This window comes from Erinaceus europaeus, chromosome 8 (assembly GCF_950295315.1).
Source record: "Erinaceus europaeus chromosome 8, mEriEur2.1, whole genome shotgun sequence".
In the NCBI taxonomy this organism is placed as follows: Eukaryota; Metazoa; Chordata; class Mammalia; order Eulipotyphla; family Erinaceidae; genus Erinaceus; species Erinaceus europaeus.
This window is the reverse complement of record NC_080169.1, coordinates 33,531,155-33,554,549: the sequence shown is the minus strand read 5'-3', so window position 1 is coordinate 33,554,549 and position 23,395 is coordinate 33,531,155. Positions and strand designations below refer to the sequence as shown.

The window sequence follows — 23,395 nt, the reverse complement described above, 5'->3', positions numbered from 1 at the left end:
ATCCATACTCCCAGTCTGCCTCTCTCTTTCCCTAGTAGGGTGGGTCTATGGGGAAGCAGAGCTCCAGGACACATTGGTGGAGTTGTCAGTCCAGGGAAGTCTGGTGGGAATCATGCTGGCCCCTGGAACCTGGTGACTGAAAAGAGAATTAGCATACAAAGCCAAACAAATTGTTAAACAATCATGGACCTAAAGGCTGGAATAGTGCAGATACAGTGTTGTGGGGGTACTCTCTGCAGACTCTTGTGTACTTCTGCTTTCAGGTATATATTTTGCCCTGCTTTATGGACACGTGTGAACCTATGCTCTATCTCAGGGACATGGTCTATATCTAGGTTTGGGGACTTTATTGGGGAGTGGACCACCTGGAATGGAATTAGAGAATACTATGAAAGGAAAGCTCTCACCTGAGTGATGAAGCTAAAGGGTTGTCATTCCATACATGAAGTCTCTGGTCATAGTCTGAAGTGAAGCATGCTGGGGTGGCACTCGTTGCGTTGATTAAGTTGCAAATGGCAGATGCAATATTATTTGATATGAATTGAGAGAAGCGTGCAGGAAAGTGGGCCCCACCCTTAGGTTTCAGGTCTGGAGAAAATATAGGCTCTATAGTGGAAATGTGAGGTTCCTGCTGTCTTAGGGTTCAAGAAGAGAATGGATAGTTATTGTTATCATCACATTATTTGGTTATTGGGTTAACTTTGAAAAGTCCCTTTGTTAGGGTTTGCTATATAATACCCATAATCTTGTATATAGTGGTGCCACTGGTTGCTTTTGTTGTCCCTGGTCTAGGCTTTTGAGAGAGTCAACATATGAAAGACTTGGCCTATGTATTAAAAAGACTCAGTCTGTGTTTTAAAAAGTTCTAGACATATGATCAATTTTCCCCTCTCATATTTATTGAATAGTGGTTTATATGACTACACTTTAATATGAGTGGACATAAACACCATTCCCACCACTAAAAGACTGTGTCCCATCCCAACCACCCACCCCCCTCCCCAGGAAGCCCAATGTCCACCATCCGCCTCAACACAGGGTTTTTACTTTGGTGCTCTACTCTAGATTTAATCAGATGCTGTTTTAGTTTCCCTTTCTGTCCTTCTTTCTCAACTTCTGTTGATGAATGGGATCATCCCATACTCATCTTTGTCTTTCTGACTTAGCTCACTTAACATAATTCCTTCTAGCTCTGTCCAAGATGGGTCAGATAAGGTGGGTTTATTGTTCTTAATAGCTGCATAGAATTCCATTGGGTATATATACCACAGCTTTCTCAGCCACTCATCTGTTGTTGGGCACCTGGGTTGCTTCCAGGTTTTAGCTATAATGAATTGTGCTGCTATGAACATATCTTTTTGATTGGGCATTATATAATCCTTGGGGTATATCCCCAGGAGCGGAATTACTGGTTTATATGGAAGGTCTATGTCTAGCCTTGTGAGAGTTCTCCAGACTGCTCTCCACAGAGGCTGGACCAATTTACATTCCCACCATCAGTGCAGAAGGGGTCCTCTGTCCCCACAGCCTCTCCAACGTTTGTTGCTGCTGTTCTTTTTGATGTATCCCATTCTCACAGGAATGAGGTGGTATCTCAGTGTTGTCTTTACTTGCATTTTTCTGACAGTCGTTGACCTGGAGCAGTTTTACATATGTTTGTTAGCCTTTTGGATCTCCTCTGAAGTGAATGTCTTGTTCATATCCTCTGCCCATCTTTGGATGGGGTCATTTGCTTTTTTGGTGCTATGTTTGCTGAGCTCTGTATATTTTGGTGCTTAGACTATTGTCTGATGTATGGCATGTGAAAATCTCCCATTCTGTGAGGGGTCTCTTTTGTGTGATAGTTTCTTTGACTGTGCAGAAGCTTTTCAATTTGATGTAGTCCCATTGGTTTTTTTCTGCTTTAGTTTAGTCTTCCTTGCAATTGGGTTTGTTTCATCCAAGATGCCCTTGAGGTTTAGGTGGTAAAGTGTTCCACCAATGTTTTCCTCTAGGTATTTGATAGTTTCTGGTCTAATATCCAGGTCCTTGATCCATTTGGAGTTGATTTTTGTTTCTGGTGAGATAAGGTGGCTCAATTTCATTCTTCTGCATGTTACAACCCAGTTTTCCCAGCACCATTTATTGAGGAGAGCCTCCTTCTTCCATTTAATACTTTGGGCCCCTTTATCAAAGATTAGATGTCCATACGTGTGAGCTTTTCTATTCTTTATCCCTCTGGAAGTATAGACCCAGGGTGATTATGGGGTGAAGAAGGTGGAAAGTCTGGCTTCTGTAATTGCTTCCCAGATGAACATGGGCATTGACAGGTGGATCCATATTACCAGCATGTCTCTCTTTTTCCCTAGTGGGGCAGGGTTCTGGGGAAGCAAGGCTCCAGGACACATTGGTGAGATCGTTTGCCAGGGAAGTCCGATTGGCATCATCTTAGCATTTGCAACCTGGTGGCTGAAAAATGAGTTAACATAAAGAGGCAAAAAATTGTTAACTAATCTTTCACTTAAAGGCTGTAATGGTTCATAAGAAGAGTTTTGGGGGGAGCCTCCTTATTTTAGATAGTAGTCCTATTTTAGTTATATTCCAAAGAGCCCATGACTATACTAGTTTATTTTTTTTAACCTTTAAGTTTATTTATAGTTAATCATCTAGCTTTCGTTATGGTGTCTAAATATGCCACTAAGTATAAACTTTACATATTTAATTGTCAGGAAATTATGGATACTATTTGGATATGGCAACAAATAGAGACACTTCTTTACAGCTGTCTTCATTTTACCCAATGGTTGATATATTCTATAATATATATTTTTCTCCAAGTCATAATGGCTTCAGATAAAGATCAGTTAATAAAAACATTTATTGTAGTCATAAACTCAGAGGCTAGCCTATTTGATCCTCTTCTTTATTCAAGGATTCCTTCAGTGTCTCTTATGAGTTGAATGTTGATGACATTACCCTCTGCCCCTTGTTCCACCTGACACTCTAATAAGATTGGGTAGCTTTATATCTTTATTCTTAGCTAGATAGGATTACTTATTGTTATGTAGTGTCAACACTATTCACATATAGATAGGATGCAGGCAGATTCATTCTGAATAATCTCAATATGCTGACAGTATGGTAAATTAATTACCAATAGAATTCATGTTGATTTAGCTTTTTTAAAAAAATTCTGTTTGGCCAAATATTTTAATGACTTCAAAAAAAATAAGGATTACTTTGAAAATGACTCATAAAAAACAATGTGGGTAAAATTATAACCATATTTATTTAGCAATCAAATTAAACATACACAACTAATTGCAGACATCTCTAGACAATTATTTAATTGAAAGTTGAATTTTAGCCATCAATTCCTTCTCTAGGGAATTGATACTAAATAGTCATCACTATGGCAGGTCAGGCCTATATCAAATCTATTTTTCTTGTTCTTTTGGTTTTGATCAGCATATTCTTTTGGTTTTGATCAGCGTATTCTTCCACAATATCTTTGATCCTGAAAACTAAGTCATTTTTTTTTCTGAGTTGCTTTATATCCTGTAACAAGACTTCTAAATATCTTGTAAGTAAACTTGCAGCATTGATCTAACATGACCTCTTGCTCTTGTTGCTAAACTTATAATCTCAGTTTATTAGAAGCACCATACTATAGTATAAAAATTATGTTTGTGAAATTAATCTATGTTGTTGCCAATAGCTATAGTTCATTTGTCCTCATTACTATGTAATGAGGAAATAAAAAGAATTCTGGTAAAGTGCATGGCTGATTTAATTATTCTACTTTTGATGGATATTGTAAAAATTTCTAGTTCCGGGATTTTTGTATTCAATGTTATAATGAATACTTTATATAAAAATTTGGTACATTTTCATACACATTTCTGCTGTATATAGATATATACATGGCATTGTTGAGCTAGAGGATGTCCATGCCTTTTAACTTTGTATATATACATATATATTATAAAACTGTTCTCTAGAGCAATTGTGTCAATTAAAAATCCTACCAATAACACATAACTGTCTCTTTCGTTCCATATTCTTTCAATACATGGTATTATTCAATTTTTAAATTAGCTATTCTGTTACAAATATAGTAGTATATCATCATGATATTCATTTTGCCAAAATACTAATAAAGCAATGTAGGTCTTAATCTATTTATTGAGTACTTGTATATAACAATTTTAAAGCAACTACTTGATTATTATGTACACTTCAGATTTATTTTCATTTTTCTTTCAGATTCTAGAATTCCCTTATAGATTTTATGTTTGGTTGCATGTATTGACATATTTTGTCTGTATCTTGATCCTCTTAATAGTGCCCTTCAATAGAGAAAATTAACTATAATATACTGGATTTTATCAATTCTCTTCATTATGACTTTCTGTATTGTCTTAAGTGTCCATTCTGTATACCCAAATTCATGAAAATGTCATCATTTCCTTAAAAACTTTCACCATGAAAATATTATTCAACATTCAATAATTTAAGTCATCAAGAATATGACTTAAAATAGAATTCAAGATTTCTGGAATTTAATTAAGTCTTTGCTCATCAGTGTGGTCTCACTACACTGGAATGGCTTTTCCAGGTAGAGAAATAGACAGAGATTGGGGGTGGAGATGGGTAGACACCACAGCATTAAAGACACATCCTCTATTGCAGGGGACCAGATCCAAATCTGGGTTTGCACACATGGCAAGTCAGGGGCATTATCCAGTTGAGATATTTTGCTGGTTCAAAATCAAGGCTTTAAAAAAAATAGTAATGTGGATATAAAGTCTGTCCAGCATCATATGTTGAAATGACTATCTATTGTTATGGCTCTCCACTAGTACTTTTGTTCATATCTTGTAGAGACTATTTTCTTGACCATCAAACTCTTTCTGTATCCTTACAACACTATTCCATTAACTATTAAAGCTTTGTAACAAATTCTGATAGCAAGTAGAAAGTAAATCTCCTAATTTAATTTTCATTAAGAAAGTTATGACTGGGAGGTGGAGTCAAGACAGAGAACTGAAAGCAGCAACCCAGACAGACTCACCCAAAAAACTGATTCAAGCCCTGAGACTTCTAAGCAGAAACAGTATTTTCAGGCCTATCGGAGATAATCTATAAAGGAAGGGTCAAAAAAGGAACCATAGAGGAAAAAAATAATTCATCTATAAGCCAGCAAAAAAGGATATTCAGGACAAAGGAAGCAAAACCCCACCAAGTTGCAGATGTTACTATGATGCCAACCTGACTTCACTGGGCAAATGACCCCATCAGTGTATCCTGGAACACCACCTCACCAGAGCCCTGGCCCACTAGGGAAACATAGAGATAGGCTGGGAGTATGGATCGACTTGCCTATGCCCATGTTCAGCAGAGAAGCACTTACAGAAGCCAGACCTTCTACCTTCTGCACCTGGTAGTGATCCTGGCTCCATGCTCATAGAGGGATGAAGAGTAGGAAAGCTTTCAAGGGAGAGGATGGGATATAGAACTCTGGTGGTGGGAATTATACACATCTTATCTTATGGCCTTATCAATATTTTATTATATGAATAAATTTTAAAAATTAAAAAAGAAAGTTATGACTAAATTTGGTCCCTCTGAATTTTTTTTTTGCAATTAAAGATTTATTTGTATAGTGGGTCAGGTGGTGGTGCATCTGGGTAAACACACATAGTATGAAGTGCAAGGACAGATACAAGGATCTGGGTTTGAGTCCCCAGCTCCTCACCTGCAGGGGGGATGTTTCACAAGTAGTGAAGTAGTTCTATCGGTGTCCACCTTTCTCTCTCCCTCTCTATCTCCCCCTCCTCTCTCAATTTCTCTGTCCCATCCGATAAAATTGGGAAAAAAAAAGGCTGCCAGGAGCAGTAAATTCATGGTGCTGGCATTGAGCCTCAGCTATAACCCTGGAGACAAAAAATAAAAATTATTTGTACAATTATTATTTCAGGAGAGAATAAGAGAACCATCCATGGAGACCATTTGTTTTTTTTCTTTGTTGCTTTTATGCAGTTCCAGCGACTAAACCCACAATCTCCCTTATATATACTTGGTGCTCTACCTGTTGATCTCCCCTCTGCATTTTCAAGTACAATTTTAAAATTGGTTTTATAAAGCACACATGTATTTAGTTCATCACTAAAAGCAAAAATTATGAACTTGTAATTTTAAAAACTGTTTAAAAGTAAAATTTCTGTAACAATGTTAAAATTTGAATGTTAAAATTCAGACAAAATTAAATGACAAGAACTATGTGAAGGAAAGTTTGTGTGTTGTATATCCATTCATACATTGTATATGATGTATCTGATATGTTAATGTTAGATATAGTGAACTTTAACAAAATAGTAGAAACTAGAGACCCTCCATAGTGGGAAATAATGTGTATTTTTTTATATATATAGTCTGTGCTTGTCTTATATCTTTGCTTCTTTTCTCCTTTCCTGTATTTCTGATATGTGGAAATAATTATCTGCATATTAGGAAATCCTACCAATGGGAAGGAAACAATAACTGTCTAACACTTTACATTAGAAAACAAACTTAGGGGGCCAGGCAATAGCCCAGTGGATTAAGTGCACATGGCGCCAAGCACAAGGACCAGCATAAGGATCCTGGTTCGAACCCCCAGTTCCCCACCTGCAGGGTGGGTTGCTTCACAGGTGGTGAAGCAGGTCTGCAGGTATTTATCTTTCTCTCCCTCTCTCTGTCTTACCCTCCTCACTCTATTTCTTTCTGTCTTATACAACAATAATAACAACAACGATTTTAAAAAAGTCAACAAAAAGGGAAAAAATGGCCTCCAGGAGCAGTGAATGCATAGTTCAGGCACTGAACCCCAGTAATAACCCTGGAGGCAAAAAAAAATAGAGAAAAAAAGCAAAATAAAATCAGCATTGTTCTTAATCTTTTATCTGCTCTGGTAACAGGAAGAAACCAAGAGTAAAAACCTACTACATTCAGGACTGTAGTTTTAAGGACAGAATAAAGACTACCACCCTATACTATTACTTTTTTTAAAAATATATTTTATTTTAATTTATTCATAAAAAGGAAACACTGAAAAAACCATAGGATAAGAGGGGTACAACTCCACACAATTCCCACCACCAGAACTCCGTATCAATCCGCTCCCCCAATAGATTTCCTATACTTTGACCTTCTGGGAGTATGGACCCAAGGGCATTGTGGGATGCAGAGGGTGGAAGGTCTGGCTTCTGTAATTGCTTCCCCACTGAACATGGGCATTAACAGTTTGATCTATACTCATAACCTGTCTCTCTCTTACCTTAGTGGGGTGGGGTTCTGGGGAATCGAAGCTCCAGGACACACTGGTGGGGTTGTCTGTCCAAGGAAGTCTGGTTGGCATGATGCTAGCATCTGGAACCTGGTGGCTGAAAAGAGAATTAACATATAAAGCTAAACAAGTTGTTGACTAATAAGTAACCTAAAGGCTGGAGTAGTGCAGATGAAAAGTTGGAGCGGGTCTCCATTTTGTAGATAGCTAGTAAGCATGTTTTAAAGGGCCTGTGAGTATACTAGGTTTTTTTTTTTTTTTTTTTTTTTTTTCTGAGCCTGAGCCTGACATCTGATATGGAGTTGGATCCAAGTTACTGTCTGGGGAGATGATGTCAAGGCTGAAAAAAGGACCAGAAAGCTGGATCAGGGAAGAGAACAGCTCCCAAATATGGGAAAGGTGCATAAAAATTGTTGACTGTAACCCCCATTGATGTGATGTAATCTGGGACCCATATTCAGCCTAGGAGCCTATGTGACCACTGCATCCCTGTAGATAGGAACTCACATTCTGTGGTCATGAGTAGGAATGTTCCAAGCTGCCCCAATATCAGGACCCATCTTCCTCAGGTGTAGGTAGCATGGAGTATGTTATCCATCCTCCCTTTGGAGGATGGAACATTCTCTACCATTGTTGATCCAAGTGGAGGGCAAGGTTCTATGGGGGTCCACATAGGGGTCTGTTTTGTTGTTCCTGATAGAGATGACCGGTAACAATGGAGAGAGGGATTTTTTCGAAGTCTAGGCTCAAAATGTCTGTTTGGGAATCTCAGGACTCCCCGACTAGGGCCCCAGCTTATGGGATGGCCTGATAGTCACTAAAGAATCATCTTTAAAGTATACCAGTCTATTGCCCTTATTCAGCTTTTGTAGTCCTTGCTTTGATAAGGATAGCTTGGAAGTGAATGAGGGAAGTGCAATAGGAAATAGGTGAGGAAGTTATCTAAGTCTAAGTAAACACTATTTCATTATGAACTTTCAGAATGTATTTTGCCCTAAATTATGGATACATGTGAACATGTGCGCTATCTCATGGGACCTGGTCTATATCTTCGTTTTGGGACTTTGTTAGGAAGTGAACCACCTGGGATGGAATTAGAGAATCCTATGAAAGGAAAGGTCTCACTCGAGTAATGAAGCTAAAGGGTTGACATTCCATGCCTAAGGTCTCTGGACACAGTCTGAAGTGAAGCATATGGAGGTGGTACTCATTGTGTTGATTAGGTTGGGATCAGCAGATTCAAAATCATTTGGTATGAACTGAGAGAAGCATGTAGGAAAGTGAGCCCCACTCTAGAGGTTCCAGCACTGGGGAAATATAGGCTCTTTAGGGGAAATGGGAGGTTTCTGCTGTCTTAGGGCTTAAGAAGGCAATAGATAGTTATTGTTATAATCACATTATTTGGCAACTGGGTTAACTTTGAAAAATCCCTTTGTTAGGATTTGCTGTATCATACCCAACATCACCATAATTTATGTCCTTTGACATTATTTGTATATAGCTGTGCCACCAGTTGTTTCTGTTCTTCCTGGTCTAAGCTTTTAAGAGAGTCAATATATCAGAGACTCAGCCTCTGGCCTGTGCATTAAAAAGTTTGAGACACTCAATCAATTTTCCCTTCTCATATTAATTAAATAGTGATTTATATGACTACAAATTAATAGGAGTGTATATAAATACCGTTCCCACCACTAAAAGATTGTGTCGCATCTCACCCCTCCCCCTTCCACCCCATGAAGTCGAACATTCACCCTCACCCTCAACCCAGGGTTTTTACTTTGGTGCCCTACTCCTATATTACTTTTTTTTTTAAGTGGTGTGCTGTGGGTGCCTACATTCATGAATCCGCCACTCCTACCTGACTCCTTTCTCTCTCTTTCTTTTTTCTTTTGTTATTATTATTTATAAAATGGAAATATTGACAATACCATACTATAACTTTTGAGTACAAAAGTTTTCTGGCTTATATAGACAACCTGTTTATTTAATAACTGCTACTAATATTGATTAGAATCAATAGCCTATCTTATCTGCCAAACTATGAAATATAGCTTTACTATGTGTTATTTTTTCTCCGAGCTTATTAAAAACAACTCATATTATTTCATCAATGTTAGTTATTAAATTACTAATAAATGACCAGTACTCATAACTATTTATTAAATAGATGCTTCTATCAGACATATTTAGTGCTTGCAATTGTGAATGATTAAGTCGACCAGCTTTCTAGAAAGACAACTCAATTTTTAACCACAAAATTAAAACCTTTAGGCAAGGTTTTAATTTTATGAAAACACATGCTAAATTCTGTTTGCTTTCATGCCAATGAGAGTATTACCCATTGCCCACTCTGCAAAGGTAGCTGAAAAAAAAAAGTAAAGAACCTATATTGAGAAGTTTCTGAATTCATCTTTGTCTGTGTGTGTACCTCAAAATGAAACAAATTAGGGCAATTTACTGAAGGTTAAGTCCTCTAAATGCCATTCACCTAAAACACCAGGAAAATGATTTGGGAAGCTTAAATTATCAATGTAATTGCCTTAATTCTCTAGCTTGCTTTTTTACGAGTGACACAACTTTGTCATATCTAGCTGGTGATTCCAAATTAGAGTTTTAGGATTGTTTGTATTTGTACTCTCAACACTCTGAAGCACATTTACTTTTATGTAACTCAAGTCCTAAAAATAGCCCACAGACCTTGATGCAAGAGTTTTTCAGGACTGAGGTTTTTACATTAGTGATCTGCCTGCAGCTTTCTTTCCAGTAGACAGAACCTTTCAATTTGTCAGCATTTCCACCCTAAAATTATAATTTATTTTTGAAAGACTAAATGTGCTGATCTTACTTTGTTCTTTTGTTCTTAAATAATTGAATATGGATTGACATTACAAAAGAAATTCAAGTAAAATCTACCAAAATTCTATTAAAAAGTTTTTTCTTTAAGCTCTGAGGCAGAAAGGATATTTATGAGCAACGTAACTCAATCTTGTCTGATTCTTTAGTAGAATTTTTTTTCCATTTATGATTCATCAATTGCTCTAAGTTAAGAAAATGTTTCTAAATAACATATTCCTGAAGATACTGAGTACTAAATTTTTGTATAAAAAGAATATAACAAACTTTAATAGTTTTAGGATTACAGAAACTTTTATCATCACTTTTCTTTCCTCTCACCATGCTGTATTGCAAATAAACCTTTTGGTGTCTTAAAGGTTTTTCTTTGGCAGCTAAGAAAAACATTCTGGGGAGTTACATTTAGTGCATGTATCCATGTGTAAATATCCCTGAGCTAGTATGTTATCCTATGGCATCTGGAAGAAAGGTGCTATTGTTTTAGATTACATGACTGATGTATAGAATAATCAATTCAGAGAGACTGTGGGGGTGGGAGAGAAGATTCACTCACATATGCTGTGGAAACTTGGAATCCTTGAGGGTTTTTTTTTTTCCCTACAAAGAGATGTAAATGAGTTCATACTTCATTCCAATGTATGATGACATTAGTTCCCATTCACGCAATACTATGGTTTGACTATCAGCTTCTATCTAAGATTATGAACTTTATACTTTCTAGAAAAATACATTTTAATCCATTCCTTTGTTATTCCACTTTCCTTGCTTTCTGGATTGCTAGACAGTTATTTGTTTGCAAGTTCTCTGGCTCTTCAGTCCCTGCTGTTGAACACCAAACTACATCGCCCAAGTATTCCCAGGGATGTATCATCAGATTTACTTCTGCCAAAACACTCTATAAATTATTTAAAGCTCGTCTTCATTTCTTGCAAAGTAGTGTATGCTGAGCTTCTTTATGAAAATTCAGTGTAATTCCAGAAGATCCTGATAGATTTGCAAGACAGAGATTTGTCCTGAACTTCCACATAGTTATGAATAAAATGGGAATTTAATGAAAATGTACAATTATCTTACCTTGGGTTTTTTTTGGACATTTTCTCTACTAATTTGATAGCAATTAAATAAGAGTAACTCTGTCTTATGGCTTTCTATGGTGATGTATCCAAAATGTGATGTGTGAGGTAGAGAAATGTAAAACACAGCAAGTGTCTAGATAATGGGCTGCTCACTTTCTTCTACTGGAGCTTCTCTGAGGTTTTGTGTGCTGAGCCCAGCTGCAAATACAGACATGATAGAATTTGGTTTGTGAGATATCTGCTAAAGTTACACAAATAACTCACATTTTTAATGAATTATACATAGACATGCACCTGCTTCAGGGACTTCATAGATTCATCTTCTTACCAGTAGAAAAAGCCCTGTAGAATTCAGTTATGTTAAATGCAAAACAAAACCAAAACTGGCTATACTTTTTTGCACTCATATCAGCAAAATAATAACGTGCACTGGGGGAAAGACTTTTTTCCATAACATTTAAAAAATATGAGTGACTTAATAATGACAGAAGATTCCAAGGTTATATTTGCACACTGAATGAGCCTGCCACCTAAGTGATCCCCTCTCCTGTCGAACAGAACTAGAACTATGGCATGGCATACTGTGGGACAGGAGAGGGGATCACTAAGGTAGTAGGTTCAGTCAGTGTCCAAATATAACCCTGGAATCTTCTAATCTTATGTCTTAGCGACAATTTCATCTCTCTTTTTTTTGCAAGTTTATGTGTTTCAATTTCCTATATTCCACATATGAGCAAAACTGTACAGTAATTATCTTTCATTTTCTTACTTCACTAACTACAATCACCTCTAGTTTCATCTATTTTATCTTAAATGAAACAGTATCTTCTTTTTTAATTGCAGAGGAGTATTCCATTTTCTATGTAGTCCATAACTTTTTTCATCTAGTCATTCATTGATGGGCATTTAGGTTATTTTCATTCATTAGCATTGTAAATAAAACAACTATAAACATAGGGGTACATGTGTAGTGGAATTACTTTCTTAAAAACTTATTTTAGTCAATATTCCCTATTTATGTTAAATTTACTATAAAGATAGAATATCCTTTTCATATTTTTATCTACTATTGTTGCAGCTGGAGCCTCTGGCAGAAGATATTCTCCATCAAACACCGAATATGAATGCTGTTATGTCTTTACAGAAGATCATTGAAATTCAAAGTATGTCTTTAAGTTTTTTTTTTTAACTTCTGATCAGGTACAGCTCATGAAATATATGATGGTGATTAGAGCACAAGTAAAACATACTTAAATTGCTCAAATATGAGAAACTTCCCTATATTTAATATGATTTACACATATAATACAGTGACACTAAAATGAGTGATTGTGTTTCTCTTACTGCAACAATTTTATCTTTCATACTAAATTTAGAATGTTATTCTTATACTTTCCGAATGCTTGGATTTTTTTCCTCTTATCACCACTAAGTAGTTAGTGAACAAAGAAATGAATAAAGAAAATTTGATTGTACTGTCCAGTCTTAACTAAGGTTAAGCTATCTCATAGTGATATTGAAAACAAACAGTTTCTGATTCTAAGATGGTCAAAAAATAGGGAAAAAGTTAAATAGAAAGCTTAGCTATTACAACATTCAATTATGCAATACAAAAGAGTCGTAACTTGTTTATAACCCACTCCCTTGACATTGCTGTTACTTTTCCAAGAGTTATTCTTTGTTAGATAACAATGTGAGTCCACATATACACACTGAAATCAAACATAAGCTAAGGTGAAAATTAGCACGATAAGTAAATGACAATAGTAGGAATTAAGTTTGAAGGAGCATCAGAAATAAACAGTTTATTAATGTCATTCAGAAATACTTTTTTTTCATTTGAAACTAAGTTGGAATTTATTGTAACTATTTGTGAGACTGACTAGTCATAAACACATTTTATTACCTATTGATATATAAAATGGTTCATATAGAATTACAGCTATGTATAAAAAATAATAACAAACTAAATTTTAATATTTGAATATATTTTAAGATCTGAACAAATGAGACAAAGTATCTCCTTCTACCTTGAAAAAAAAATGCTATTAAAGGGAGTAGGACAGTAGCGCAGCAGGTTGGCGGAAGAATCCCAGTTCGAGCTCCTGGCTCCCCACCTGAAGGGGAGTGAAGCAAGTCTGCAGGTATCTATCTTTCTCTCCCCCTCTCTGTCTTCCCTTCCTCTAGATTTCTCTCTGTCCTATCCAACCACACCAATAGCAACAATAATAATAATAACCACAACAATGATAAAACAAGGGCAACGAAAGAGGGAAAAAATGGTCTCCAGGAGCAGTGGATTTGTGGTGCAGGCACCAAGCCCCGGCAATAATCCTGGAGGCAAAAAAAAAAAATTCTATTAAAGGGGAGTTCAGGTGATGCAGTTGGCAAAACGTTGATGTTACAATGCCTCAAGTTCCAGATGCCCACCTTCAGGAAGAAAGCTTTTTTTTTTTTCCATTATATTAACAGCACTAGATAAGTCACTTTCTTAGTATCTATCTGCATTTTTGAATTTGCTTGCTCAGTATCAATTTGGAGATATGGGTACAATTTGCATCCTATTTTGTCAGTTTTTCTGTGAACATTTACAAATGATTCCATGAACAAAATGCAAGTAAGGTGTAGGAATAGTGCAAGGGTCACACTTAGGACTTGCATGCAAGAGGTTTCATGTTTAATCTTTAGCACCATGAAAAGCCAGGAAGCTGAAAAGTCTTATCTTCTTACCACTTCATGTACATACAGGAAGGGTTAAGAATGAAAATGAAATCTGAGGCACACAGCAGCTCAAAAGTAGAGAAAATAGATTTTCATATGTGGAATTTGAGTAAATCTCAAAGGCCTTAAGGAAAGAAAATTTATCTCAAGATGAGTTTCTGAAAAGGAATTTCTCCTAAGTCAGGGATATATGATTTGGAGGAACTGTTGTGGACGACTTAGAAATCACTCTTGCCTCGTTGCTTCTCAAAAGATATCCAGCTTTACTAATGAATCTTTGTCACCAGGTACTCAGGGAAAGATGAACTTAATGTTTAGCTCCAGGGCAACTGATATTGGTCTAAATCTAGAGTAGTCAATCCATTTAACAGTGACAGATTAATGTGTATGTGGCTGGATCCTGATCACTGAGAATCACGGATATTCAACCTTTACAATTGAATAGGCCACACAATTAGGCCCTTTTTGTGGTTTTACTATTACTGTTTTGAAATAGTCAGGAGCCTTTGAAAAAGAAACCTAGATTTTTGCCTTGTACTGGGTAATTCAGTTTAATTAGTCCTGATGACACAAGAAATTATTTACCTCAAACAAGTGGAACTCAAATTGAGAAGAAACTGAGGTTGATGTTATAAAGAGAAACATAAGAAAGTAATCTCTCCTTACTAAGGGAATGCACTGAAGATTAATACAGATATAAAGTGGTCCAGGAATATGATACTGATCATTGGATATGAATTTCTAGTTGATTCTATTCAGTTATGTGTCTGTGGGACTATTTTTCTTCGACTAAAGAAACAGAAAAGTTGTGAGTAAGGTTCATGGAGAAATAAAAAAAAATAAATCTTGGACTTCATACAGGCTGGAAAAATTAAATTTATGAGCTCCAGGTTTAAAAAAGAAGGTGACACATTAAAATTTTCCTTAAAGTATAAAGTTACACATTTATTTATTTAATATTTGTCTGTGCTTTTATATCCTACTCTCATTTCAAGTGTACTCATATCCAGACATTTGATTGACTTTCTTATTTGTCCTCTATGGGAGCATTAAGAAGGGGCTTCATAACCTATGGATAATAAGTAAAGATAAAAATGTGTGAACATTTACGTGCTTACAATGTATTAAGGGCCAGAAAGTAGCTCACCTAGATAGTGCACCTGCTTTGTCATGTGCATGACCTGAGTAATTCAGACTGGTCCACCACACTGGAGGAAGCTTCATTTCCTTTCCTTTCTTACTTTCTCCCTCTATCTCATTCTATTGGGAAAAAATTATCCCAGGGTAACCAAGTCCTTGCAACAATAATATATATATATATATAGTTATTAATAATTGTCCAGTCTAGGGGGACACTCAGCCAGTAGAAAGCAGGACTTGCATGAATGAGGTCCAGGGTTCAACTCTGAATACCACACATGCTGAAGTGGAGCAGTGCTCTCTTGCATTAAGTAGATTAGTTAATCTTTCTAAAACGAAATTATTAAGAACATTACATAGGTCACAGGAGAGCACTGAACCAAGTTGTAAGGTGAGGTGGGGGAGGGGAAAGTGGGCACATATTCTGAATATGGGGCTCTGTGTGACTGCATGTATTGCCTGTTTATGAAGGTGGCCCTTGTTGAAAATGTAGACCCTCCTCAAAAATATTATCAGAGTGCCTCTTTTGAACTTTGAGAAGTGTTAAAATTTCCAGCCACTTCTTAACTCAGGTTCTAAAGGATTATTTTGTGTTACAGTCCAGAATTACACTATTGGAAAACTATATAAATGTTGGGAAGTGTACCTTGTTGCATGTGGGAAACATTCAGACAAGATCCTAGATAGTGTTGTCCCAAGGTGGACAGCAAGGTGCTGACAAGCCTTATGTGAATTTCTCTTTGAGAACTAAGTCTCCTAGCTGAGGGTGTCCAGGTGCTGGGGTCTATAATTAACATTGGCCCTTTGCCTGGCCATATGTTTGAGTATTTTACAGCAGGAGTACCCCTGTTGTCCTCTCCTTGTTTGTGTTACACAGTCAGCTGGCAAGAAACTGCCTCATAAAGCAACAGCATATTAACAATTTTCCTAGCAGATAAGGACATTCCTAGATAGGTCGGAGTTTGGATTCATCCTCAGACTGTAAGTAAATGCAAAGATCAGCTACCTTTGAAATGAAAAAAAAAAAAAAAAGTAAATGTAGTGGTCTTGGAGGTGTTGCAATGGATAAAGAATTGGATTCTCAGTCATGAGGTCCTGAATTCAATCCCCTGTAGCAAATATACCAGAGTGACATTTGGTTCTTTTTTCTCGTTCCTCTTATCTTTCTCATTAATAAATAAAAACAATCTTTAAAAATGTAAGCATAGCCAAGAGGTGTCTACAGATACTACTTACTCTGCAGAGGTTTCCACCTCATCTCTAAAAGTATACAAGATCTGGCTAAGTTCTTAGAGCTAAATATAATAGTTGAGTGACTATAATACATAAGTGATGCAAAAGAGTAGTTAGGAACAGACTACAGTTCCTTCATATATGTGTTTCCTCTTCTAAAAGTTACCTTAACAATATACAGAGTTTACTGAAGTTGTTCTTTCTTCTGCAGAGAAATAGTTTTCCAGAGGCCAGTTTTTATACCAGTGCTGACTCATGATAGCAAGTTTACTAGATTTTGAGGGGGAAAAACCAGGAAGTGAATTTTCCATAAGACAAAATTTGTTTAGTGTGATAGACTACAGTTTTTTTTTCTTATTTATTTATAAAAAGGAAACACTGACGAAAACTGTAGGACAAAAGGGGTACAACTCCACACAATTCCCACCACCAGAACTCTGTATCCTATCTGCTCCCCTGATAGCTTTATCCCTCTGGTAGTACAGACCCAGGGACATTATGGGGTGCAGAAGGTGGAAGGTCTGTCTTCTATAATTGCTTCCCTGCTGACCATAGGCATTGACAGGTCTATCCATACTCCCAGCCTGTCTCTCTTTCCCTAGTGGGGTGGCGGTCTGGAGAATCATGGCTCCAGGACATATTGGTGGGGTCATCTGCCCAGGGAAGTCCAGTTGCCATCATGGTAGCATCTGGAACCTGGTGGCTGACAAAAGAGTTCACATATAAAGCCATACAAATTGTTGACTGAATAATCATGAACCTAAAAGCTGGAATAGTGCAGATGAAGATTTGAGGGTCTCCGTTTTGTAGATAGCTAGTAGGTCTATTTTAGTTACATTCCAAAGGGCCTATGACCATACTAGTTTTTTTTTTTTTTCCTGAGCCTGACATCGGATATGCAGGTGAATCCAAGTTATTGTCTGTAGAGATGATGTCCTGGCCTGGAAAAAGGGCTAGAAAGCTGGATCAGGGAATAGAGTAGCTTCCAAATATGGGAAAGGTGTATACATATTGCTGACAGTAATCCCATCAACTTGATCTCATCTGGGGCCCATATTCAGCATAGGAGCCTATGTAACCTCTGTATCCCTGTAGATCTGAGCTCACATTCTGTGGTCATGAGTAGGAATGTTCCAAGTTGCCCCAATTTCAGGACTCATCTTCTTCAGATGGAACATAGAGTATGTTGTCCAGCCTCCCTTTGAAGGATGGAACATTCTTTACCTTTGTTAATCTACACTGAGGGTAAATCATATGGAGGCCCCCAAAGGAGTTCATTATGTTGTTCCTGATGGAGATGACCAGTGATAATGGAGAGAGGAATCTATTCGAGGTCTAGGACTGTCATGTCTGTTTGGGAATCTCAGGACTCCCCAACTACGGCCCCAGCTGATGGGGTGGACTGATAATGACTAAAGAGTCATCCTTTAAGTATGCCAGTCTCTTGCCTTTATTCAGCTTTTGTAGTCCTTACTTTGATAAGGTTAGCTTTGGAGTGACTGAGGGAAGTGTAATAGGAAGTAGGTGAGGATAAGGTTAGCTTTGGAGTGACTGAGGGAAGTGTAATAGGAAGTAGGTGAGGAGGGTATCTAAGTCTAAGTAGAAACTACTTCATTATGAACTTTATGGTGTCTTTTTAGGTCTTTCTACTTGTTTACTGCACATATTGACTCACTGCAAACTATTGTGCACTTTTGCCCTAATTTATGGGTACATGTGAACATATCCCCTATATCATGGGACCTGGTTTATATCTAGGTTTTGGAACTTTTTTAGGAAGTGAACTATGTGAAATGGAATTAGAGAATCCTATGAGAAAGAAAAGGTCTCACCTGAGTAATGAGGCTGAAGGGTTGACATTATAGGACTGACATCTATGGACACAGTCTAAAGTAAAGCAACTCACTGTGTTGATTAGGTTGGGATCAGCAGGTGCAGTGTCAGTTGGTATTAATTGAGAGAATCATGCAAGAATGTGAACCCAACCCTAGAGGTTCCAGGACTGGGGGAAAATATAGGCTCTATAGAGGAAGTGGGAGGTTCCCAAGAAGGCAATAGTTATTGCTATAATCAAATTATTTGGCAATTGGGTTAACTTTGAAAATCCCATTGTTAGGATTTTCTGCGTCATACACAACATCACCATAATTATGTCCTTTGACATGATTTATATATAGTTGTATCTTATAGAGTAACACCACTGATTGCTTCTGTTCTCCCTGGTCTAAGCTTTTAGAAGAGTCAACATTTCAAAGACTCAGCTTCTGGTCTGTGCATTAAAAAGTTTGAGACATTCAGTCAATTTTTCCCTCTCATGTTAATTAAATAGTGATTTATATGACTACATGTTAATAGCAGTGTACATAATCACCATTCCCACCACCAAAAAACTGTGTCCCATTCCATCCTCTCCCCTCCCCTCCCACCCCTGTCATGCTGAGCATCCATCCTCACCCTCCACACAGAGATTTTTACTTTGGTTCCCTACTCCAAGTTCAGTCAGATACTGCTTTGAGTTTACCTTTCTGTTCTTCTTTCTCAAGTTCTGTTTATGAGTGGGATCATCCCATACTCATCTTTGTCTTTCCGACTTAGCTCACTTAATATAATTCCTTCTAACTCCATTCAAGATGGGTCAGAAAAGGTGGGTTGTTAATAGCTGCGTAGAAAGACTACAGTTTTAAGTTCTAGAAGCATATAATAAATGATTTTGATAAGTGAAAACTCAAAATAAGAAAACCGTCAAACATGGTTTCATTTTATTTTTCAGTAAGATTACTCTTTTTAAATGTTGAACAATTTTATAGACTTCCTCTATGACAATAGTGATAATCTGAGGATCAGGAAAATACATATATAAATGACAACTGTTTTAATTTTTTTTTTTTTTTGCTGATTTCCTAAACTGGTTTGCAGTTCAAAAACACCAGTGTAGAGAACTTTAAAATGATATGAATTCCAACATAGTCCTCTTTTTAGCTATGTGATAAATAGCAAACTTGACATTTCTGAGGAATTCTACAGCACATTCTTACTTAGGTTTTTAAAGTTAGTTCTGCTGTGGCAACAAAATGACAAAGAAGCAGAAAGAGGGGCCAGGTGGTGGCACTCCCAGTTAATATGTATGTTATCATGTGCAAAGACTTGGGTTCAAATTCACAGTCCCCTACCTACAGGGTAGAGCCTTCACAAATAATGAAGCAGGTCTGCAGGTGTCTGTTTCTCTCACCCTTTATATCTCCCCTTTCCCTCTCAATTTCTTTCTGTCCCATCAAATAAAAGAAAAAGGAAGGGGAGTCTGGTGGTAGCACAGAGCGTTAGGAGCATGTGGGGCAAAGCACAAAGACTGGTGGAAAGATCCTGGTTTGAGCCCCCTGCTCCCCACCTGCAGGAGAGTCACTTCAAAGGTTGTGAAACAGGTCTGCAGGTGTCTGTCTTTCTCTCCCCCTCTGTCTTCTCCTCCTCTCTCCATTTCTCTCTGTCCTATCCAACAACAACGACGACATCAATAACAACAACAATAATGACTACCACAACAATAAAACAACAAGGACAACAAAAGGGAGGAAAAGTAAAAAATTTTAAAAAAGAGAAGAAAAAGAAAAAGAGGGGGTCTGGTGGTGGCGCAGTGGGTTGGGCGCATGTGGCACAAAGCGCAAGGACCAGCGTGAAGATCAGGGTTCGAGCCCCCGGCTCCCCACCTGCAGGGGAGTCGCTTCACAGGTGGTGAAGCAGGTCTGCAGGTGTCTGTCTTTTTCTCCCCCCCCGTCTTCCCCTCCTCTCTCCATTTGTCTCTGTCCTCTCCAACAATGAACAACATCAACAATGGCAATAATAATAACCACAACGAGGCTGCAACAACAAGGGCAACAAAAGGGGGAAAGAAATGGCCTCCAGGAGCGTGGATTCATGGTGCAGGCACCGAGCCCAGCAATAACCCTGGATGAGAAGAAAAAAAAAAAAAAGAAAGAAAGTAAAAGAAAAAGAAAAAAAATGGCTACCGGGAATGGTGGATTTGTCATGGAAACAGAGCTCCAGCAAGAACTCTGATGGAATATAAAGAAGCAGAATCATAATCATCTCAAGTTTCATCCATTTTGTCCCAAGGGACAAAATATGATTAAAAGACTTTTTTAAATTACAGCTTAGTAAAAAAAAAAATACAGCTTAGTATTCTATTGACTTTTTTATCCAGTCATGTATGGATGCATGTTTAGACTGCTTTCACTTCTTGGCTATTGTTAATAATGTATCTTTGAACATAGGGGCATATGTGCCCCTTTGGATTACTGTTTTTTTATCCTTTGGATATACGTGTAGGAGTGGATTTCTTTTTTTTTATTATTATTTCCATAGTGGCTGTACCAGTTTATAGGAGGTAAAATTAATAACAAGGTGAAATGGTCTTACTAATATGTGGAATATAAAATTAAATCACATGAAATTACAAAAAAGAAAAAGAAGAAATAGCCAAATTGCAAAATGTCCCTATGTGTTTGTGTGAATTATAGTCATTGTCAGTGTGGAGTAAGGACACAGATTTCTTTGGTGGTGGCTGTAATGTGGAACCTGTAATCTTATAATCCTGTAAATTCACTGAGTTTATGTATCTTTTATATCCCCAAAACCCCACACATGGCTACATCAAACACATGTAAAGCACAAAGGCAGAAAGAATAAACACTACAACACTGCACTTGTACCACAATCCAAGAAATTTTCTCCATCCCATCCCTAGTGCTTCAGGTTTTGCTCAGGCTGCACACTCTGCAGAACATGCACTATACCCACTGAGTCATCTCTCTACCTAGTAAGGGCAATATGTGATGCACATGTTCTAGAACTTAAATATGTCCCAAGGTGGAGTAACCCTTTATATACAAGTTCCATCTTTATCCTTAACCACCTTCTCTCTCCATTTCTTATTTATTTTATTTATTTTATTGTTTTATATTTATTTATTTATTCATTCCCTTTTGTTGTCCTTGTTTTACTGTAGTTATTATTGATGTCCTCAATAATTGTTGTTGGATAGGACAGAGAGAAATGGAGAAAGGAGGGGAAGACAGAGAGGGGAAGAGAAAGATAGACACCTGCAGACCTGCTTCACCGCCTGTGAAGCGACTCCCCTGCAGGTGGGGAGCTGGGGGCTCAAACTGGGATCCTTCAGCCAGTCCTTGCTTTGTGCCACTTAACCCGCTGCACTACCGCCTGACTCCCTTTCATTTCCATTTCTTTCTCTGATTTTTCCCTGTCAAATATTTCTCTGTCATTCTGCAAATATCTCTCTCTCATTCATACCAAATCCCTCTCACACTATCCTTGCATATAATGGCAAGACCTTTTCTCCATTCCTGTGGAAATGCTTCCTCTTTATGTTGTTATTCTCCTCTCCTCTCTTCTCTTCTTCTCTCCTCTCCTCTCCTCTCCTCTCCTCTCCTCTCCTCTCCTCTCCTCTCCTCTCCTCTCCTCTCCTCTCCTCTCCTCTCCTCTCCTCTCCTCTCCCCTCCCCTCCCCTCTCTTCCCTTCCCCTCCTCTTCTTTCTTTCTTTCTTTCTTTCTTTCTTTCTTTCTTTCTTTCTTTCCTTTTGCCTGTTGCTACCAGGGTTATTACTGGGGGCTCAATACCAACACTATGAATTCACCACTCCTGGAGTCTATTTTTTCCCATTTTTCTATTTTATTTGCTAGGACAGAAATTGAGAAGGGAGAGACAAGAAAGGAAAGAGATAGACACCTATTTCACTGTTTCACTGCTTGTGAAGCTCCTCCCACTTCTGGCAGGTGGGGAGTGGGTTTTATATTATTTTTATCTAAAGATTATATTATTTTCTGTCTGTATGCATAGAATATGCATATATATTATAAATTCCCCTCATAAGACAGAGAGATAATCATCTCTGTCATATATCACCAGGGATCAAATTGATAAAATGCAGAAAAGGAGGGGCCATCAGTGGTGCACCTGGTTAATTGCTCACATTACAATGCACAATAACCCCAGTTTGAGCCCCAGGTCCCCATATGCAGAGGGGAAACTTCAATGAGTGGTGAAGCATTGCTGCAGGTGTCTTTCTGTCTCTCTACCACTGGATCCCCTTCCCCTCTCAATTTCTGTTTCTATCCAGTAATAAGTAAACAAATATTTTTTTAATTTAAAAGAATTAAAAATAAATAAATCTTTGGGACAAAAAGAAGATGTAGGAGGAGAGTGAGTGAGGAGAGTGAGGAAAGGGAACAAAGTAAAAAGGAGGAAAGAAAGGAGGAGGAGCTTGAAGAGGATCAGAAGGAGGAGAAGCAATAACAGAAAGAAAAATAGAGAATAAGAATTTCCACTTCTAGTTTCATCTTTTTTCCTACTCTAGAGATTCTTCATGTGCTTATGATTAGAGTCTAACAATCCATTGTTAATTTAACTACATAAAATAGTGAGCAGTGGCTTAGTTCAGTAGGTAGAGCACAGAATTAGCAAGCCTGTGACCTCAGATTCAGTCTCTAGCACCAAATGTGCCAAAGTGAAAATGTGCTCTCGTGACTTTTTTCAGATTTTTCTCTTGTGAAGTCCATAGATTTCTTAATGGTAATATACTGTAACAGGGAAGAAGCAACATGTGCAGTGTCACTACGTGTTCATGTTGAAGTTATTCTATACAATCAGAATGGTATTCATATGCCCTGCATATAAAATATATCAGTATGAATAATTATATTTTAAAACACACACACACACACTGAGAGAGAGAGGAGGGGGATTGTGTAGGACAATGTGAAGTAAAAAATTTTAACTGCTACCATGGTTATTTCTGGGGTTTGGTGCTTGCAGCACAAATCCACTCCTCCTGATGGCCATTTATTTCCTATTTGATATAGACAGAGAACTTGAGAGGTCAGGGAGAGATAGAAAAGGAAAGATATAAAGGCAACTGCAGTGCTATTTCATTGTTCATGAAACTTCCTACTACCGTATGGGTACCTGAGTCTTGATCCCAGGTCCTTGTACATGATAGTGAGTGTATTCTACCAGGTGAGGCACCACGTGGCCTCAAGGAAAAGTGGGTTTATAATCA

The 23,395-nt window shown here is 37.5% G+C and overlaps 1 protein-coding gene across 6 annotated transcripts in view; it reads left to right on the top strand.

Annotated features, from left to right (window-relative positions):
• HDAC9 (histone deacetylase 9) overlaps positions 1–23,395 on the top strand; it is a 1,141,821-nt gene that overhangs the window by 1,054,437 nt on the left and 63,989 nt on the right. For all 6 annotated transcript variants that reach the window (XM_060196121.1, XM_060196126.1, XM_060196123.1 and 3 more), the window contains one exon: positions 12,314–12,398. In XM_060196121.1, the coding sequence (XP_060052104.1) occupies positions 12,314–12,398 (85 nt within the window). The remainder of the gene's footprint in view (positions 1–12,313; positions 12,399–23,395) is intronic.